Source organism: Ambystoma mexicanum, chromosome 1p (genome assembly GCF_040938575.1).
Source record: "Ambystoma mexicanum isolate Mex_15411 chromosome 1p, UKY_AmexF1_1, whole genome shotgun sequence".
Taxonomy (NCBI): domain Eukaryota; kingdom Metazoa; phylum Chordata; class Amphibia; order Caudata; family Ambystomatidae; genus Ambystoma; species Ambystoma mexicanum.
In genome coordinates, this window is record NC_090921.1 from 222,368,330 (window position 1) to 222,385,284 (window position 16,955).

Genomic DNA, 16,955 nt, shown 5'->3' on the forward strand with positions numbered 1-16,955 from the left:
ACCCATAGAGCGTACCTGACCCCAAACAGAATAGCTCAATTCAGCCCCGCAGCAACACCATCATGCCCGAAGTGCAGAGAGATAAACGCAGATCTGGTTCATATGTTTTGGGCCTGCACAGAGATTAGTAGATTCTGAGGAGAGGTAGCCCAAACATTAGCAAATGCAGATATCACCCTGGATATTGGATCCCCCATAGCCTGTCTGCTATGGGGCTTCACAAGGCTCAGAAGGGCTAGACATGTGAGTAAGCTTAAGGATTTGGCTTATATACTAGCGAAACGCAGAATAGCGATGGGATGGAAAGCACATGCGAGACCAGTAGTTCAAGTGTGGTGGGAGGACCTGTTAAAATGGGCAAATGCGGAGACTGTAGTGTGGCAGGAAGCGGCAGGTCGGGACACGGAACAAGGGGTGGAGGGTAGCCGCTTGGAGACAATTGATAGCGGAAATTGGCCACCTCTGAACAGGGCGCTAAAGACTTAGAGAAGATTCCTGTACATGAGGATACTGATGCCAGAGTGGTCGAAGAGGAATAAAGGACTGAGAAGGTAGAGCTATCGGATACGATGTATGCTGGGAAAGGTGTGAGGGGAACAAGGGGTAAATTGGGAGTAGACAGACAGGATTTGATGTGAAATGCTTTGTATATGATTATGCCAGTCTGTATCATGGTTATGGAAAATAATAAAACATTTTTAAAAAAAATTAAAATGGTTAGTGTGTTTGAGGGCTTGAGGGAGGCATGGGGTCCTGACCAATTAATCGAGATATGTGTATAAGTAGATATCTGATCGTCCGAGATGAGCCGCCGCTGGGGCTAGGCATTTCGTGAATACCCCCGGGCCAGATTTGAGGCAGTGGAACTAATAGTAAAATTCTGCCATGGTAAATCTCACAAATTTCTTGTGGAAGTAATGTATCGAGACATGGAAGTATGCGTCCTCTGTCAAGGGACAACAAGAAATATTTTATTTCAACTGACTGAGGATGTGTTAAAGTGTGACCATCCTGAAGATTTGGGATTGGATGAAGTTGTTTCAGACAAGGGGTGTCTAGGATTGGCCTCCAACTCCTGACTTTCCCTCAACCAGAAAGTATTGAGAGTAAAAAAACTTGTCACCACTGGTTGCACGGAACACATTCTATTGCTCCTATTGAAAGGAAAGCATGTAGCGTTGAAAGATGGTTTTCCTTCTTTGTGTAGGTCTGGAATGTTGGTCTGTGTTCATAGAAACACCAGATTACAGCAGCGTCATAGTTAGGAGAGCACTCACTTGTCTGTAGTAATGTGGTGCCACTAATTGAGGAAACGGGAAAGGCGCCCTCTGATTGGGTTGTGGAGGGGTAGGTCTTTGTTGTGGGAGGATCCATGGTGTCGCTGGCTGCCCCTGGATGACTGATTTCCTTCGAAAGCCGTCTCCTCAAGTTTAAGTGCCAGTACGATAAGATTGGAAACAATAGGCTGGTCAATAGCTCCGGGATGTTCTGGGGAACTGTGATTTATTGGACCAACTTGAGTGCTGTGGACATGATGGTGAAATGTCACAATCACATTAGGAGGAAAATCCCTTATTGGAAGATTGTCAGGTTCACCGTCTGCTGCACCCAAATTGCCAATGGTCGAAGAGTGTATGTATTCACCATCTTGGGGAATGTCTTCCTCTGACACAGAACCTAAAGAAAATTCTGGAACAGGAGCCTAAAGGACGCGATGAAGCCATCTTGGCGAACACGAGGCAGGTATTGCAGAAGAGAATTGGATGGATACTAGACTGCAGCTCAGATACCAGTGTTTGCAAAGTGTAAACAATATCCATGGAGGGGTAGTGGGCCTCCGGATACTGGAAACAGGCACCGGTTGTGCAAGTACAGGATGCTTACCAGGTGTCTGCGCCAGAGGCATGGGCGCACCAGGTGGCTCTCAAAGTGTGTCAATCACATGCTCTAAAAGGTCCTCTGGAGGCACATGGGAGGGAACTGGAATAGCCGGAGTAACCTAAGGCACTAGTGGGAATAGCAGTTATTTCCGTCTCTTTGGAGAGCTTAGTGTAGTAGGCAGAGCTTGTGGATGAGTGGAAGTAGTGGTCATTGCTGAAGACAAAGCCGCAGATAAGGGTGTTGACGACAGGGTTTCGTTCATCGATGTGGTTCTCGTCAAGGTTTTTTTTGCTGATGGCCTCAATGGGATTTTGATAGTCTACGGGGCCAACATCGTCAGAGTTGTGGACGCAGTAGTCTTATTGCCTTATCTACTATTGACTGGGTCATCAACTGTGTGTTCCTTGTCGACAAGTGTTTAGTGGACGAAGGGCATGTGGACGATGGTGTTGAAGGAGCTGTTGACGAAGCTGTCATTGCGGCATTCACTGACGAACTAAGATGTTTATGTGAGGATTTTTGTGCTATGGTTGACTAAGTTACCATCTTGAATTCGTCTTGTACAATGCATGTACAAATATAGCAGCCTCAGATCCAGTATAGCACAAAAGCACTCGTTGTCCTTTGGAAATGGATGGAAATCAAACTGAATACTAGCCTCTGCCTTGTTCCAAGCGTGTTATCAGTTTGAGTTCAGTGAAAGGGAGACAACATCTCTGGTAGGCCCACATATCAGGGTTCAGCTTAGAACAGTATCTCACAAGACCTGTCCATATGACGGGGACAGAGAACGTTTTGGTGGATGCTCTGAGCAGGCAGATCACAGTATCACATGAGTGGGAGGTGTGCCAGGAAGTTGTGAAAAAGGTCTTCTCTCGCCGAGGTACCCCAGCAGTGGATCTGTTTGCCACATAGTCCAACAGGAGCTGGCCACAGTTTTGCTCGAGATCATTTCCAGCTGAACAGTGCACTAGGGGATGTGTATATAGTGAACTTGACCTTCACCCTGCACTATGCCTTTCCTCCGATTCCCGTCAGTCTGTGGGTTCTCAGGAGGTTGAGGAGGTTTCAAGCAACCCTGACTAGGCAGGAACAACATGGTACTCTGAGCTTCTGTACATGGCCATCTGCCCACCTCTGGAGCAGAATCTTCTATCCCAGTCGGAAAGTCGAGTACTCCATCCAAACCTGGAATCCCTCAACCAACATGTGTGGCTCTTGAGAGGATGAGATATGATGAATGGGACCTCTCTGAGGAGGCACTCGAGGTACTGATGGCTGCACGCAGACAGTCAACAGGATTGCTGAATGCTTGCAGATGGAGGAGATTCGAGGCCTGGTGCAGGGAACTCGAGATTGACCCTATCTCTTGCCCCACCACTACAGTGATGGAGTTCCATCTGTCACTTGCCTCATCAGGCCTTCAGGTCACCACAGTCAAAGGATACTTGCCTGCTTTGTCTGTGTTTAAAAGGTCCCCAGATCAAGGGTCTTTCTTCACGATTCCGATTATGGCCCAATTGCTGAAGGGCCTTGTGAATACGTTACTGCTTATTCCTTTTGTCATTCCAGACTGACCCTTAGTTTAGTCATCACGTTTTTCATGGCAGCTCTGTTTGAGCCTTTACATTCTTCTTCTTTGCGGTTGCTCACCTTGCAAACCACCTTTCCTTCATATCTTCCAAGATAAGGATTCTATAAAGGTGCAGCCCGGATTCCTGGCCAAGGTTGGGTCAGAATTTCACTTGTCTCAGGCCATTGACCTGTTCTTTTCCCGCCTCGTAACCCTCTTAGGAGGAGGATTGATTTCACAGGCTAGGCCCGGAGAGAGCATTGAGTTTTTATGTCACCAGAATGGCAGAATTCAGGAAGGTGGACTAGTAATTTGTGTCCTTCTCTGTGGCTAGGAAAGGTTTAGATCTCTCAAAACAGACACTTTCACAGGGATCATGCTGTGCAACCCCTAGTGTTACTACAACACAGGCAAAGAGTTGCCTCCGGGCATCAGATCCCATTCCACCAGAGGGGTATCAGCCTCTACAGTGCAGCAAAGAGGAGTACCAGTGATGGACATTTGCTGGGTGGCACTCACTACACACCTTTACTAAGTTCTACAGCCTGGACGTCGCTCGTTGGGCCGCTGCTCGTTTTGGAAGGGCGGGTATGCCGCATTTTCTGCTGTAAAAACTTTCATCCCTCCCCCAACACGACTACTGCTTGGGGAGTCTATCTGATGAGGAATCTGCAGGAGAAAGGCAATCCATTGAAGGAGAAATTACCGTAAAGTTAATTCTGTGGTTTCTTCTCCTGCAGATTTCTCATCACCGCTCCCATCCGACCCCATTATGAAAGTTTCTGTGATCAGTGGTTGTCTTTCTCTTGGGAGGTAAAGAAGTGAGACCTGTTTTCAGGGGCTCTTTGGTTCAGTGCTGCATTCCTTTTGCGGTCTCGTTTTCCCACTAAAACAAAATAAAAATCCCAGTTGGGGTTTTCCTTTTTTTAAAACTTTTGCCTGTTTAGCCGTATCGTTGATTTTCCTCTGCAGTGGCTGAGCTCGGGGGAGGGGTGTGGGGGGAGGTGGGAACTGAGGTATGCCCACGTAGTATAAGTACGATGACCAATGTCACATCCAGAGCAGACAACTGAGGCAATTCGGATGGATGGCCGAGTCGATGTGCACTACGCCCCCTGTCGAAAGGTTTTCCGAGCAGCTGATGCTGGAATGGATATCTGATGAGGAATCTACAGAAGAATCCATAGAAAGAATATTATGGTAATTAGTTTCTCCATCTGCAAGCATAAGTAGACTTAGTGGCAGGCCTTCGAGCCGAGAGAAGTACATTGTGGATGTCGTTGAAGTCCCACTCCTTGTATCAGCCTCTCAGCAGCCACTCATGCAGGTTCAAGCTGCTCAGGTTCTGGTGGAGGGCGCTAGGGAGGGCAGATGGCCATGTCCAGCAACCAAGTGTACCACGTTCTTCGAGCCCAGTGGAGCTATAAGGACTTATGCGAACCCAAGCAGATGCAGACTCCCTAGCACCAGAGAAGGGACAAGGATCAGCTGGAATGCATATTGGTGGTCGAACATCCAGTTGACCATCAAAGCGTGCCACAGAGCACCTTGCCAAGGAAAATCTCTGGATCAGAACAACTTGCACTTGCTGTTCATACCAGAAATGAAGAGGTCTACCTGAAGAGTTCCCCAGTGGGTATAAATCTCCAAGCCCTCCTGATAGAGCTCCCTTTGAACCAAGAGATCTGTCATTTTCTAGAGGCCAGAAACAGTCGCATTGCTTCTCTGCATAGCGGCAAGGAACCTACACCACCTCTCTTGAGCTCGTGCATGACTACTCGGTTGTCCATCAGGACCAGTATAGACTTGCATTTTATATAGAAAAGGAAGGCAACTAGGACAAGCCTGATAGCCCTCAACTGTAGCAAGTTGATGTTTTCCCAAGACTCAGAGGGAGACCACAGATCGCTGCTGTCAAATCCAACAGATGAGTGCCTCAACCCTTCAGAGACGCATCAGTGTTTCATAGTGACCACTAAGCAAGGTCTTGAGAAATGCAAATGATACCTGCAGAAGATCTGGCATGTTCCCTTTAACTGAGACCATTGGCAATAGAGGAGCCACTGAAGCGACCTCATGCGCAGCCAGGCTTCCGGAACCACCAGAATGCAAGAGGACATGAGACCCAGCAAGCGCAGAAAAGCTGAGACAGAGACTGGTCCCTAGGATCGGAGTGCTTGAACCATCCGAGAGAGTTTGGTCCTCGGGCAAAAAAGGCTCACCCAAGCGAGTGTCCAAGACTGCCACAATTCTGAGACTTGAAGTTCCTGGAAAAAGGCCAAGCTGTGCAACAGGCTGCCCATGCAGAACAGGTTTGCCGTCAAGCTTGGGCGACAGTCGTCCAAGTAGGGAAAAATATGAATGCCTTCTCTCCTGAGACAAGCCACCATAACTACCAATAGCTTGGTAAAATCCCTGGGTACCCTGGAACGACCGTACGATAGGACTAGGACTTTTATCTGGTAATGAAGGAGTCCCACAGCGAATCATAGGTACTACCAGTGCTTTGTGTGAATAGGCATGTGGAAGTAGGCATCCTGAAGATCCAGTGACACCAACTGTTAGGGAGAATTCTCTGTTATGGCTAATTTCCCAAACCTAGTGAGTCCCCCAGCAGCTTTGCTGGTTTTTTTGGGGTTTAATTTTTTCTCCTGCTAAGAGAAATTCTTTTTCTCCCACTCTTAGGCATGATTTGAGAATGTCCTTTGACTATGTAATTTGTTTTATGGGCTATGGGGTCTTTTCCTCCATAGGGCTTCATGTGTTTTTGGTATATGTGTTACACAGCACCCTCAGTGCCGTAACACAGGGGTGTCATAGTGACCCCCAAACATAGACTCCATACCCTGGGACTGACTACTGTCTCCCAGGGCATTTAAAGTCACCATTGACTTTACTAGTCTTAAATTGTGAACAGAACCAGAACAAACCATCATATTGTGGAAGTACTGGTAGGGGTAATTCGATTGCCCCTGGGTCTGTTTTTCAAGGGTGCACTGTCCAGTCTCCCCTTGTCGAGTTTCTGGCTGGTGGCAGTGGTTACCACACAAAATATTCCACCAGAATATTTCCTATGGGATTTTCCCATTAATTTTAAACACACCACTTTTTGGTGCAATGTTAAAGATACTGCGGGTTATTTATTTAATATTTATTCCCCGGTTGGGTCTTTTTTGCCAGGACTCAGTTTTAAAATGGCGTTTGTGTTCGCCTCTGAAACCCTAACCCAAGTCGAGCCCTTTGTTCCACTTTTGGCAGGCTTCTGCACAGAAGCCTCCAAAAGTGGTGCCACTCTGTCTGGGGCTACAGGATGTGTGGGAGGGGGAATAGGCACCCTGGACTGAGTTGCCTTGGCAACTCAAGTCGCACTCTTGTGTGATTGGCTCAGTGGTGAGCCGCCCGGCTCACCACTTATCATGTTTGATTGACAGCTAGGCTGATGAATGGGGGTTTTGCTGGAACTTCAGAAGTCGCCACAGGACCTAAAGAATCCGAAGAGGGGAGAAGCTGAGCCATCTACGACGACAACACCACCGGTGGAGCCCTGCTGTACGAAACGGACCACTTTCCCGACAGAGAAGATCTTCTTCATGGAGAGTCTTCTTCCCTTTGAGCTGGTGGGACCAACCAGTTCGCCTTTTTCGCTTTCCTGGATCGTCTCGTGGTCGAATCGCCCGTGCCAAGCACCCCGGCGGCCAGATAGCCACGCTTCACCACTACCGCAAATAAAAGGGTAGTACCTTTTAACCGGGAAACTCCGCGGCTGGTTTCTTCCCTGGCAGTGCAACGACCTCCAGCTTTCCTCCACGTCGAGATCTTCTCTGCCAGGAACAACTGCACCCGCTGGAGCTTTCTCACCATTTCAGGTACTGTGTCCCGCCTGGTCTCCCTTGCAACAGGCCGTCCAAGGTGTCCCGTAAATCCTTGACTCTCTATCCTGGGGTGACCTCGGACCCGTTAACATTACCTTTCTAACTTGATCCAACCTCTTTTTGACTTTCCTGCAAAGACTTTGAGTGCATTTGCACTGTGTGATCTTGGGCACATTCCGCCTTGCTCTCCAAGAGTGGGCCTGGCCTATGAACTTTTTGTTCTACAGTAGACCCTGCCTTTCCTGACTTGCTGTGGTTCTTTAAAAGTGTTGGTACTGTGTGCTTTTCCTATTCTGCCTTTCCACTCCCTTTTTAAACAAATTATTGGAGTGCCATCTATGGTTACGCGCTCACCTCTGTTTTGCTAAATAAGTGGTGTCTTAACCTAGACTTGTCAAATAATTAATTAGGAAGGTGTATATATTTCTAGTGACTGTGTTTGAACTTGCTTGACATATTAGTTCCAGTGTATTTTTACAAGTGTGTTTTTAAATAAATAATTAAAGCTCTGGTCAGTGTTTGCTTGTGCTCCTTTATTTTTAAGCCCTATTGTGTATACTCTATATACTGCCTACCTCTTCTTGAGAGAAGTCTGACTGCTCAGCCACAGCTACCAGGTAAATCTGGGTGGTGCAGACTGCTACCAATTGGGTTTACTGCTAACACCTGTAGTCTTAAACATTTTGCAGTGGTCCCTAAGGGAACTGCACAGGTTTCTGCCTAACACCAACCAGTCGTGCAGGTCAAGGGCTTGCATTATCTGAGCTTGAGTGACCATCATGAATCTGTCCTTGCCTAGGTACAGATTCAGTAGTTTCAGATCCAGAATGAGACACAAGTCCATGTCCTTTTTTGGCACCAGAAAATAGACTGTTTACCAATCGCTCCGTCGCTCTGAACATGGTACCAGCTCTATCGTGTTCCTTGCCAGAAGTTAACTGATCTCTTCCAAAAGTAGAGGATCCAGAGGTGAAGATGAGTAGAGGGGTAGGTGGTTTGGAGGGTGCTGAAGAAGGATACAGTTACCTTGTTGAAAAACCTGTACGGTGCAAGCGTTGGACGTGGGGCAGTACTATTCCGAGATTACACAACGGGACCACAATTACTGTGACTCAAGCAAACACTGACTCAAGGTTTCAGGTAGAAAAATATAAGAACGTTTATTTTTAAACCATTCGTTATAAACACAACACTGCTATTAAACTCCAATAAAAACCACACGTTAAATATAATACAACTAACCAATTCACTTTGTACAGTAACTCTCAAGGTAAGTACCCTGTGTTGGAATGAACCGGTGTTAGGCACAAAAACATGTTACCGCGGATATGAATGCGATCATTTTTTGACAGTTCGGTCTACTAAAGAAACGCGTATCTGTGACATGAAATGCTACCGGGGCAAAAACACACTTAGCACCTGAGATACCCAGAGGGAGTTGGAGGCAAAAATCACAGGTAATATTTTGGTTAGGCAGGCATAATCAAGAAACACTCAGAGACAGGAGTTCAAAAGTCAAAGGGCCGGAGCCAGGGTCGAAGACACCGGGGCCAGTTGCTGAAGATCACACGGTCTAACAGTTCACGATTCAACGGAGCCAAAAGTACTTGGATATTGTCAATGTTCGGAAGCAAAAGTTATAAGGAGGGAAGACAAGGTCAAGCCTTGGAAATTAAGAAAAAGGGATTCACCCAGTTTCCTCAGCAGAACACAGTACCTTGTTCCAATGGTGCAGCTGGTGCCCTGGCAGTTGTTCCTGTTGGTTTCCCGCAGACCCCCGATTCCTGGAGCTTCGAGAAGGACGATGTCTGAAGGGGGTCTGCACCACACAGGGATGAGGCCGGCAGCAGCGACACGGAATAAAAGTTGCGCTCCTTAAAATCAGGAGAGGCTCTTCAGGTGGCTATCCGGACCACCACAGCAGGGTGCAGCGATTTCGACCACGGAAGAGGATCCTCTGGCTGGAGAAGATGAGCTGGTTATCCCCACCAAGCTCAAGGGAAGAAGACTCCGGACTGGATCTTCTGAGTCGTTGAAGGGCAGATTGCTCAGGACTTCAGCAGGGCTTCACCGGGACAGGGTAGTTGCAGCAGCCGTCGTTCTCTCCGCTTCTCTTCGGTTCCTTGTAGTTCCAGTGGCGACTGTCTGACTTCTAGCCCAAGAGACCTGCCTTTTATGCGAAAAACCCCCATTCGCGCAGCCTGACTGTCAATCACCCAGCAGGAGGGATGTCCAGCCCGGACAACTACCCTGGCCAATCATGACAAAGTGCGACTTGGGTTTCCTAGGATACCATGTGCATGGGGTGATTACACCCCTCCCTCACATTCAGCCCACCTACACACCCAGGCGCCTTGAGGAGGGGTTCTGGGCAGAAGCCTGCCAAAAGACAGTGAACAAAGAAGGCGAACCTAGTTTTCCGCGCAAAGTAAAAACACAAGAAGGACTTTAACAAAAAGAAATGGCGAATAAACCCAACCGGAGCCAAAAGAAAGACGAATAGGTCGAGCGGGTCTATGTTCGAGGCTAATATAATAGCCAAGAACAGTACCACGTTTATCTAATAAAATCGCGGTAGAAAATAAGGGTAGATACCACTGCCACCAGCCAAGTCTAAATGATAAGAGCGAAACAATGCTCTAGGAGGTACAGATAAAATGGGATACGAGTTAACCCTTCCCAGTACTCCATGGAAGATGGGGTGTACTGGATCTGTGGTAGATTGACTAAGTAAAGTTAATGGTAACTTTACCCTTTTCTGGGGGACAGTAGTCGCCTCAGAAATAGAGTCAAGGGAAGTCTCAAAGACAACGTTGTGCCACGGCACTGAAGGTGCTATGTGGCACACACAAAGAAGGTGGCTACTGAAGTGGTGTACTCCAGAGCCCACAATCACAAAAACAGATGGAAACATATAGCAAAACACAGCTAAGAGTGGGGGAAAAGCTCTCACTCGTACCAGGAGGAAGAAAATAAACTCCAGAAGTCCAGCAAAGCTGCTGAGGGACTCACTAGGTGAGGGGAAATTGGCCATAAATGAGAATTCTCCCTAACAATAGGCACGTGGAAGTAGGCATCCTGTAGATCCAGTGACACCAACCAGTCGTGCAGGTCAAGGGCTTGCATTATCTGAGCTCGAGTGACCATCATGAATCTGTCCTTGCCTAGGTAAAGATTCAGTAGTTTCAGATCTAGAATGAGACGCAAGTCCCCGTTCTTTTTTGGCACCAGAAAATAGACGGTTTACCAATCGCTCCCTCGCTCTGAACATGGTACCAGCTCTATCGTGTTCCTTGCCAGAAGTTAACTGATTTCTTCCAAAAGTAGAGGATCCAGAGGTGAAGATGAGTAGAGGGGTAGGTGGTTTGGAGTTTGCTGAAGAAGGATACAGTTACCCTGTTGAAAAACGTGTACGGTGCAAGCGTTGGACGTGGAGCAGTACTATTCCAAGTTGAACTGGGAAATTCTCCCTCTCACTGGTGACTCGTGGAGGAAGCTCCTCTCAAAGGGACTTTGCCCTGGGGTGGCTGAAAGGACTCTCAGCACATCTGCCTCTATCCCTAGGGAAACAGGGAGTCTGCTGTCTACCTGGGTAGACCGGCTTCTACCGCAAGGGGCATAGGATCCAGAGGGTCGAAACACCCGACCCCTGCCGGGATGAGCTGATGGTTGTTGAACAGCCATGCCCAAATGCTTTACCGCTATCTAAGAGAACTGGAAACCTCTGTAAAGATTTGTCAACCTTTCCTCCAAAGAGGTTATTTTCTACCATGGGCATACTCTGGCGCTTCACCTGAACATCAAGTCCGAAACCTGATGTCCTCATCCATGATTGAAGACTGATATGACTGCCAATGTCATGTCCGAAGTCTGGGAACCGAGGTGCTCGAGGGCTAAGGAGAACAGCTGCTCCTGGAGAATATCTATCCAGATGAAGAATCTGTGGGAGGAAGCAATCCATTGGATACAAATACAGCGCTCCATGCTTTTAAGATGGGTTTACGCTACAGAAACCAAACTACCAGTAACCCACCTATACATTACACTGCAATATAAACATTTCAAACAAGCCAGGGATATTACTTTTCCATTATTTATTAATCTTCTGTGCTCAGTGCATCTACTAATACATCTTTAGGTAACTGAGTCTTGGTTGGTGTTGCTCTTATAAAACCTCATGATCAGTGTTGGTATTTATAAGTGATAATTTTTTTTTTAAAAAAGTAATGAGAGGTGTTGGTTATTTATGACCTCCTGAATGGGAAGGGCCCGATTTTATTTGTAATGCCTCTTTCCTAAGGAGTCATGGGGCCTCATTACGACCCAGGCGGTAAGGGGTTTACGGCAGCGTAAACAGCGCCGACCCTTACCGCCTGATTACGAGGTCCCTTAGCGCCATGGGGCTTTTAACACCTGCTTTTAGCAGGTGTTAAAATCCATGGCGCTAAGGGACCATGGAGTTAATTACGCCACCGTAATTTACGGTGGCGTAATTAACGCCTTCCCCACTCCCATTATGCCCTATGGGGCAAAAATGGGAATGGGGAAGGGTGATTTGGGACTTACCGCCCCGCCAAAGTCGGAATGGGGCGGTAAGTCCGCCAACCACCATGGCGTAAACGTAGTTTACGCCATGGTGGTAAAGTCACGGCCCAGGCGGTAACTTACCGCCTGGGTCGTAATGAGGCCCATTGAGTTTGTCTTTAACGGCCTTCCAGGCACAAGAGTAGTCTCTGCTACAGCTTCCGTGAGGTACTGATGATTCAAAGGGGTTTGAAGATTAGCTATTTTAAACTGGATCTTGTTGAACCTAAAGGGGAATGTGAAAACCGTGTCCCTAGAGGTAATAGGCCTCCCCTTGGGTTCACTGGATTCCACAGCTCCCCAGAAGACCTTAATAAATTTGTCTGCGTTGGATGTGCCTGCCTACATAATCTGCAATGCACTTTTGTTTGTTTTTAACTTGTTATTTTCACTTATGCTTGTAGTTTGGTATTTTCTTTTAATTAATTGTGCTGTTGTAATAAGGATGTACATTCTTGTGTATTTCGATTGTGTTCACTTACCATGTGCTACCTGTAATTTGGCAGACCTCAGAACTAAAATGGAAATAAGGTACTCGCACCAGCCAAGACACCGTTTCTAATCTGCTCATTTCTGTTCTATTTTTCCATAGCTGGAGATCCCGCGGCTCAGCAGCTCTTCGCTCCTGGAAGTAGGGCCAGTCAGCATGTCCTTTGAGCTTCCCATGCACACATGCTCAGGGCTCCAGATCCGCTTCCTTAGATTCTCAACACTGCGTCCAGCACTGCCGCATCGATGGGTCCGCTATGTGACACACAGTGATTCGTATATCATCCGCATGTGATTTTGTAGAGGGATGCCCGAAGGAAGCAGGATCTACCCTGGGTTCACCCTACTTCATGCTGCTCCTGCTTTGCACAGTGTCAAAGGGCTGTGAAAGAAGAATGGGCCATAGACTGAAAATGAACCAATTTATTTATTAAATAACTGAATTAAACAACCAAAGTATGACATAGAAATCTGATCTGTGTTGGAACAAGTCTACAGCAAGTCATGAGATGCAAGTAAAGCTCTTGCAGCCTGTAACTGTGGAAGCCTTTTACTCAATCAAGGTCTGTACAAGCAGTAGATTAACAGCAAATTGATGCAAGGACTGATGCCGTGATAAGTGTCATCACTCAATCCAACCACGTATCAATAAAACATTAAAGTGCTTTTCACCAGCTCAGCTTGGTTTTATGTACTGGCGTGACATATTTAATTTCTCCGGCTTCAAGTGGTCTGGACCCCACTTAAGGAGGTACCATATGAGAAATAGGGATGAGTTTGATTCCTGTTGTACATAACATATCTCACTCCCATACAAGTCTTATATTCAATAATAGGGGTGTTTGTCTGTGCACACCTGCAGCAATAGCTTTTTCATACTAAACACAAAACAAAAATAGCACTGTGAAATGAGGCTCTTCCGCCCACTCATCCTCTAAACATTATCCAACGATTGCCATCTGCAGTTTTCAATCTACATAAAAGACACAAAACAAATGTCAGACAGTACATTCAAAAGTTATTTCAAATCTCCTAGTGCATGGCCAAAGAGACTTCCTTTTACAGTCCTCAACCGAGAAGGTCCATCTAACGAAAAAGCAGTGGCTTCTGTTATTGGATAAGGAGGTTTGATATGTCTTGTGCCGGGCAGAAGAGAAGTTTGCAAATCCTCAGAAGGCATCCTGTTGGAGAAGGGATGGAGAGAATGTTAGGAGCTTCAGTTTAAGTATATCCCTTAGATTGACCACCCCTTAATCACAAATCTCTTTTGTTGGCATAATGGTGCTTAGTCATGAAACAGCAGTTGTGTTATTTAACTCTCTATCTCAGATCAACACATTTCTTTCACTCAGCTATTAATATTTCATAGGTTTTGGCCTATCCGCCAAAGTTTTTTAGATTTTTTATTTGTTTTATTCGTTTTTGAAATAGAGAGTAAAACATTTCACAACACTGCTACATGCCGCGTCCACAATTGTCTCAACGTACCGGATCAAACTACACATACAACCAACCCTCGGCACCCCTCCTGCCCAACTTCCCCCTACCCCTTTTTGCCTGCAACAATGTTGTCCTCTCACCGCCATATCCGGTTCAGGTCTGAAACCCCTCATTCCCTCTATGTGGTAGTCTTCCTTTCCTCTCCTTCCCCCAGAAGCTCACTGTCTCCAGAGCTCTGGTTCTCTCTAGGCTGGACTACTGCAACAGCCTCTTTCTAAATCTGTTTGCTTCTACTCTCCGCCCTCTGCAACTCATCCAGAACAGCATTGCGAGACTTGACCTTGGCCTCAAGCCCAGGGATCGTATTGCTCCAGAAATGAAACCTCTGCACTGGCTCCCAGTGGCTGCGAGGATTAACTTCCCCTCTGCATTGTCCACAAGGTCGCCTGGGGCCTCAATACCTTCAGTTCTCTTCCTAAATATCTTCCCTCTCGAGCTCTTCGCTCAACCACCTCCAACTCCCTCAGGGTCAGTCGCTTCTCCAAGCAACAAGTTGGTGGTAGATCTCTTTCTTCGTTTGGGGCCTCCTTCTGGAACAGCCTCCCTGAAACTTGAAAAGAACCATCTCTGGTTCCAGAAGCACCTCAAGACATTCCTCTTTGCTTCTGCTTTCTCTCCTCCTCTCCCCTGCTGAACCCCTGACTGAAACTGCACTGGTCACCTGGCTACCCTCTGATCTCGGGCCCAGCTCCCCTCCCCCGCCAGCTACACACCTGCATTGCCTCCTGGGCAAATCTGCACTTGGGGGCTGTTTCTGTATCCCTAGAGCCCCCACCAGCTCTTGACACTTGATGTCAGCACTTACCCCTCCACTTGCCACAAGCTGGCTGCACTTTTTTTAACCTATTGTTTTACTTATTCTATTATTTATTACGGTTTATTCCATGTACTGCACTGCCTCCTCTCCCTGCCCCATTCTCCCTCCCCTGCACTTGTGCAATCTCACTGTCTCCTGGCCTAGTAAGATCGTTGTCTCTGTCCTCTGTTCCCTCTCTCATGCCTCATCGCGCCTTGAAACACTGTATAGGCGCGTTATAAATGCCATATCATAAGTGGGTTCCCTTTCTATCACCCCCGACAATCAAGGTTTGTAACAAGGCTTCCCATGCCGTAAATCCTGTTGTTTATTCCCACCCACCCCCCCGACTACCACCCACTGCACCCGTCCATGCCACTGTTTCCACCAATGCCCATTTCCTCAAGTCCCGCCACCACACTCTTCCACGATTGGGTCTTTAAGGAACATCCGTGCCATGGTGATTCTGCGTTTGGCTAGTATACACGCCAAGTCCTTAAATTGACTAATATGCTTGTCTCTCTTGGGGTGCGAGAAACTACCCACCAGGCATGCCCCAGGGGAAAGAACGTCTAATCGCGCCCACCTTCTCGCCAATCTACTCGCCATCTCTTGCCAATATTGCTTCACTACTGGGCACGCCCAAAACATGTGCAATATCCCTGCATCTACCGCCCTGCAGCTAGGGCATGCCTTCTCTCCAGCGCCAGGGAACTTAGAAATCCTCTGAGGTGTCAAGTATGCTCTGTGCATAATCAGCAGTTGTATGAGCTGCAGCCTCGAATTCCGGGACCCTTTCTTATGGTAGCTCAGTACCACTCCCCATTGTGCGTCAGTGAAGGGTGTTCCCAAGTCTTCCTCCCATTTGCCCCTTATTGCCAGGAGGGAAGGGGGCTGATTAGTTAATAAAAAGTCATATATTCTTGATAGTGTGTGCCCTCCCTCTGATATATCGTATACAGTATCCACTATGGAATGCTTCTCCTGTAGTTCACTATCCACTAGCAACCGACGTATAATCTCCTTTTTAATTATGCCATGTAATAAATATTGGCCTGTGTGCATTCCTGTAGGCTCCGCCAACTCAGCGAAGGGTATGAAGGAGGTGTTGTGCAATAAGTCCCCTATTGTTGCCACCCCATGTGATTCCCAGTGCACTCGTATACCCAGCCTCGCTTGTGCTGTAGATGCGACCACCGATCACATGGGGACCTGTACCAAGAACGGGTCTATGAGCCCTATAGTTGCGAGTGCTCTCTCCCACATTTTCACCCCTAGGGACACTAAATGTAACCATTGCCCTCCGCGGGGTTTTCCAAGTTATATTAATCCCTTTAGATAGTGGCGTGCCTCAGTGGACTGCAACATTTGTGTGTCTGTCATGGGATCGTCTGCTAGCAAGTCCACCACAAATTGCAGCTGCCCCTCTATGTAATAGAGCTCAAAGTTTGGGATACTGATGCCTCCTTCCTCATATGGCCTGTGCAGTGTTGACAACGCTATCCTATTCCTCCCATTTAGCCACAAAAAGCCTCTACAAATGCTGTCCAGTGTATTAAAAAAAGATTTCGGTACGTAGAACGGGACATTTACGAAGAAGTGTAACAGTCTAGGGAGTACCACCATTTTCAGCAGGGCCGCTGTCCCCATCATAGATAGTGGCAGCTTAGCACAACACTTCATTGTGCTTCTGATGCCCCCTAGGGCATGTAGCATGTGTGTGTGTTCTTTCGCTGGCTCATGGTATACATTGAAACCCAGGTACCTAAACGTGGGCATTTTCCACTGCAGGACCAGAACAGGCAGCGCCTTTAGCTCCGTCCTGTGCTACCCCACTATTGGAAACAGAGCTGATTTGTCTATGCTGATCGTTATCCGAGACAGATTCGCGAATAGCGCTGAAGCCTCCAGTAGTAATTCTAGGTTGTCTTCAGGATTCTGAATGTATAGCAACTTATCGTCAGTGTACAGCGATATCGGATGTCTGGCCCCATCTAGCTCCATACCTGCCTCCATGTATTCCTCCCTAAGGTATTGTGCTATGGGTTCCATGGCAAGGATGTACAGCAACAGGGACAGTGGACAGCCTTGTCTTGTGCCTTTTTCCAATTCCTATGCTACCGAAATGCACCTGTCCGTCTTCACCCTTGCCATCGGTCTTGTGTACACTAGCTTGACCCACCTAATATACGTTTGTATAAACCCAAACCTATGGAGAACCGCATAGAGCCAGTCCCATCTTATGGAGTCAAATGCCTTC

General features: G+C 47.3%; 1 protein-coding gene across 3 annotated transcripts in view; it reads left to right on the plus strand.

Moving 5' to 3' along the window:
* Positions 1-13,073, plus strand: part of AP4M1 (adaptor related protein complex 4 subunit mu 1) — a 585,491-nt gene extending 572,418 nt beyond the window's left edge. For 2 of the 3 annotated variants that reach the window (XM_069646421.1, XM_069646423.1), the window contains one exon: positions 12,503-13,073. In XM_069646421.1, the coding sequence (XP_069502522.1) occupies positions 12,503-12,694 (192 nt within the window). In that variant the 3' untranslated portion in view covers positions 12,695-13,073. The remainder of the gene's footprint in view (positions 1-12,502) is intronic. The other variant, XM_069646422.1, reaches the window with a different exon arrangement.
* The last annotated feature ends 3,882 nt before the right edge of the window (positions 13,074-16,955 follow it).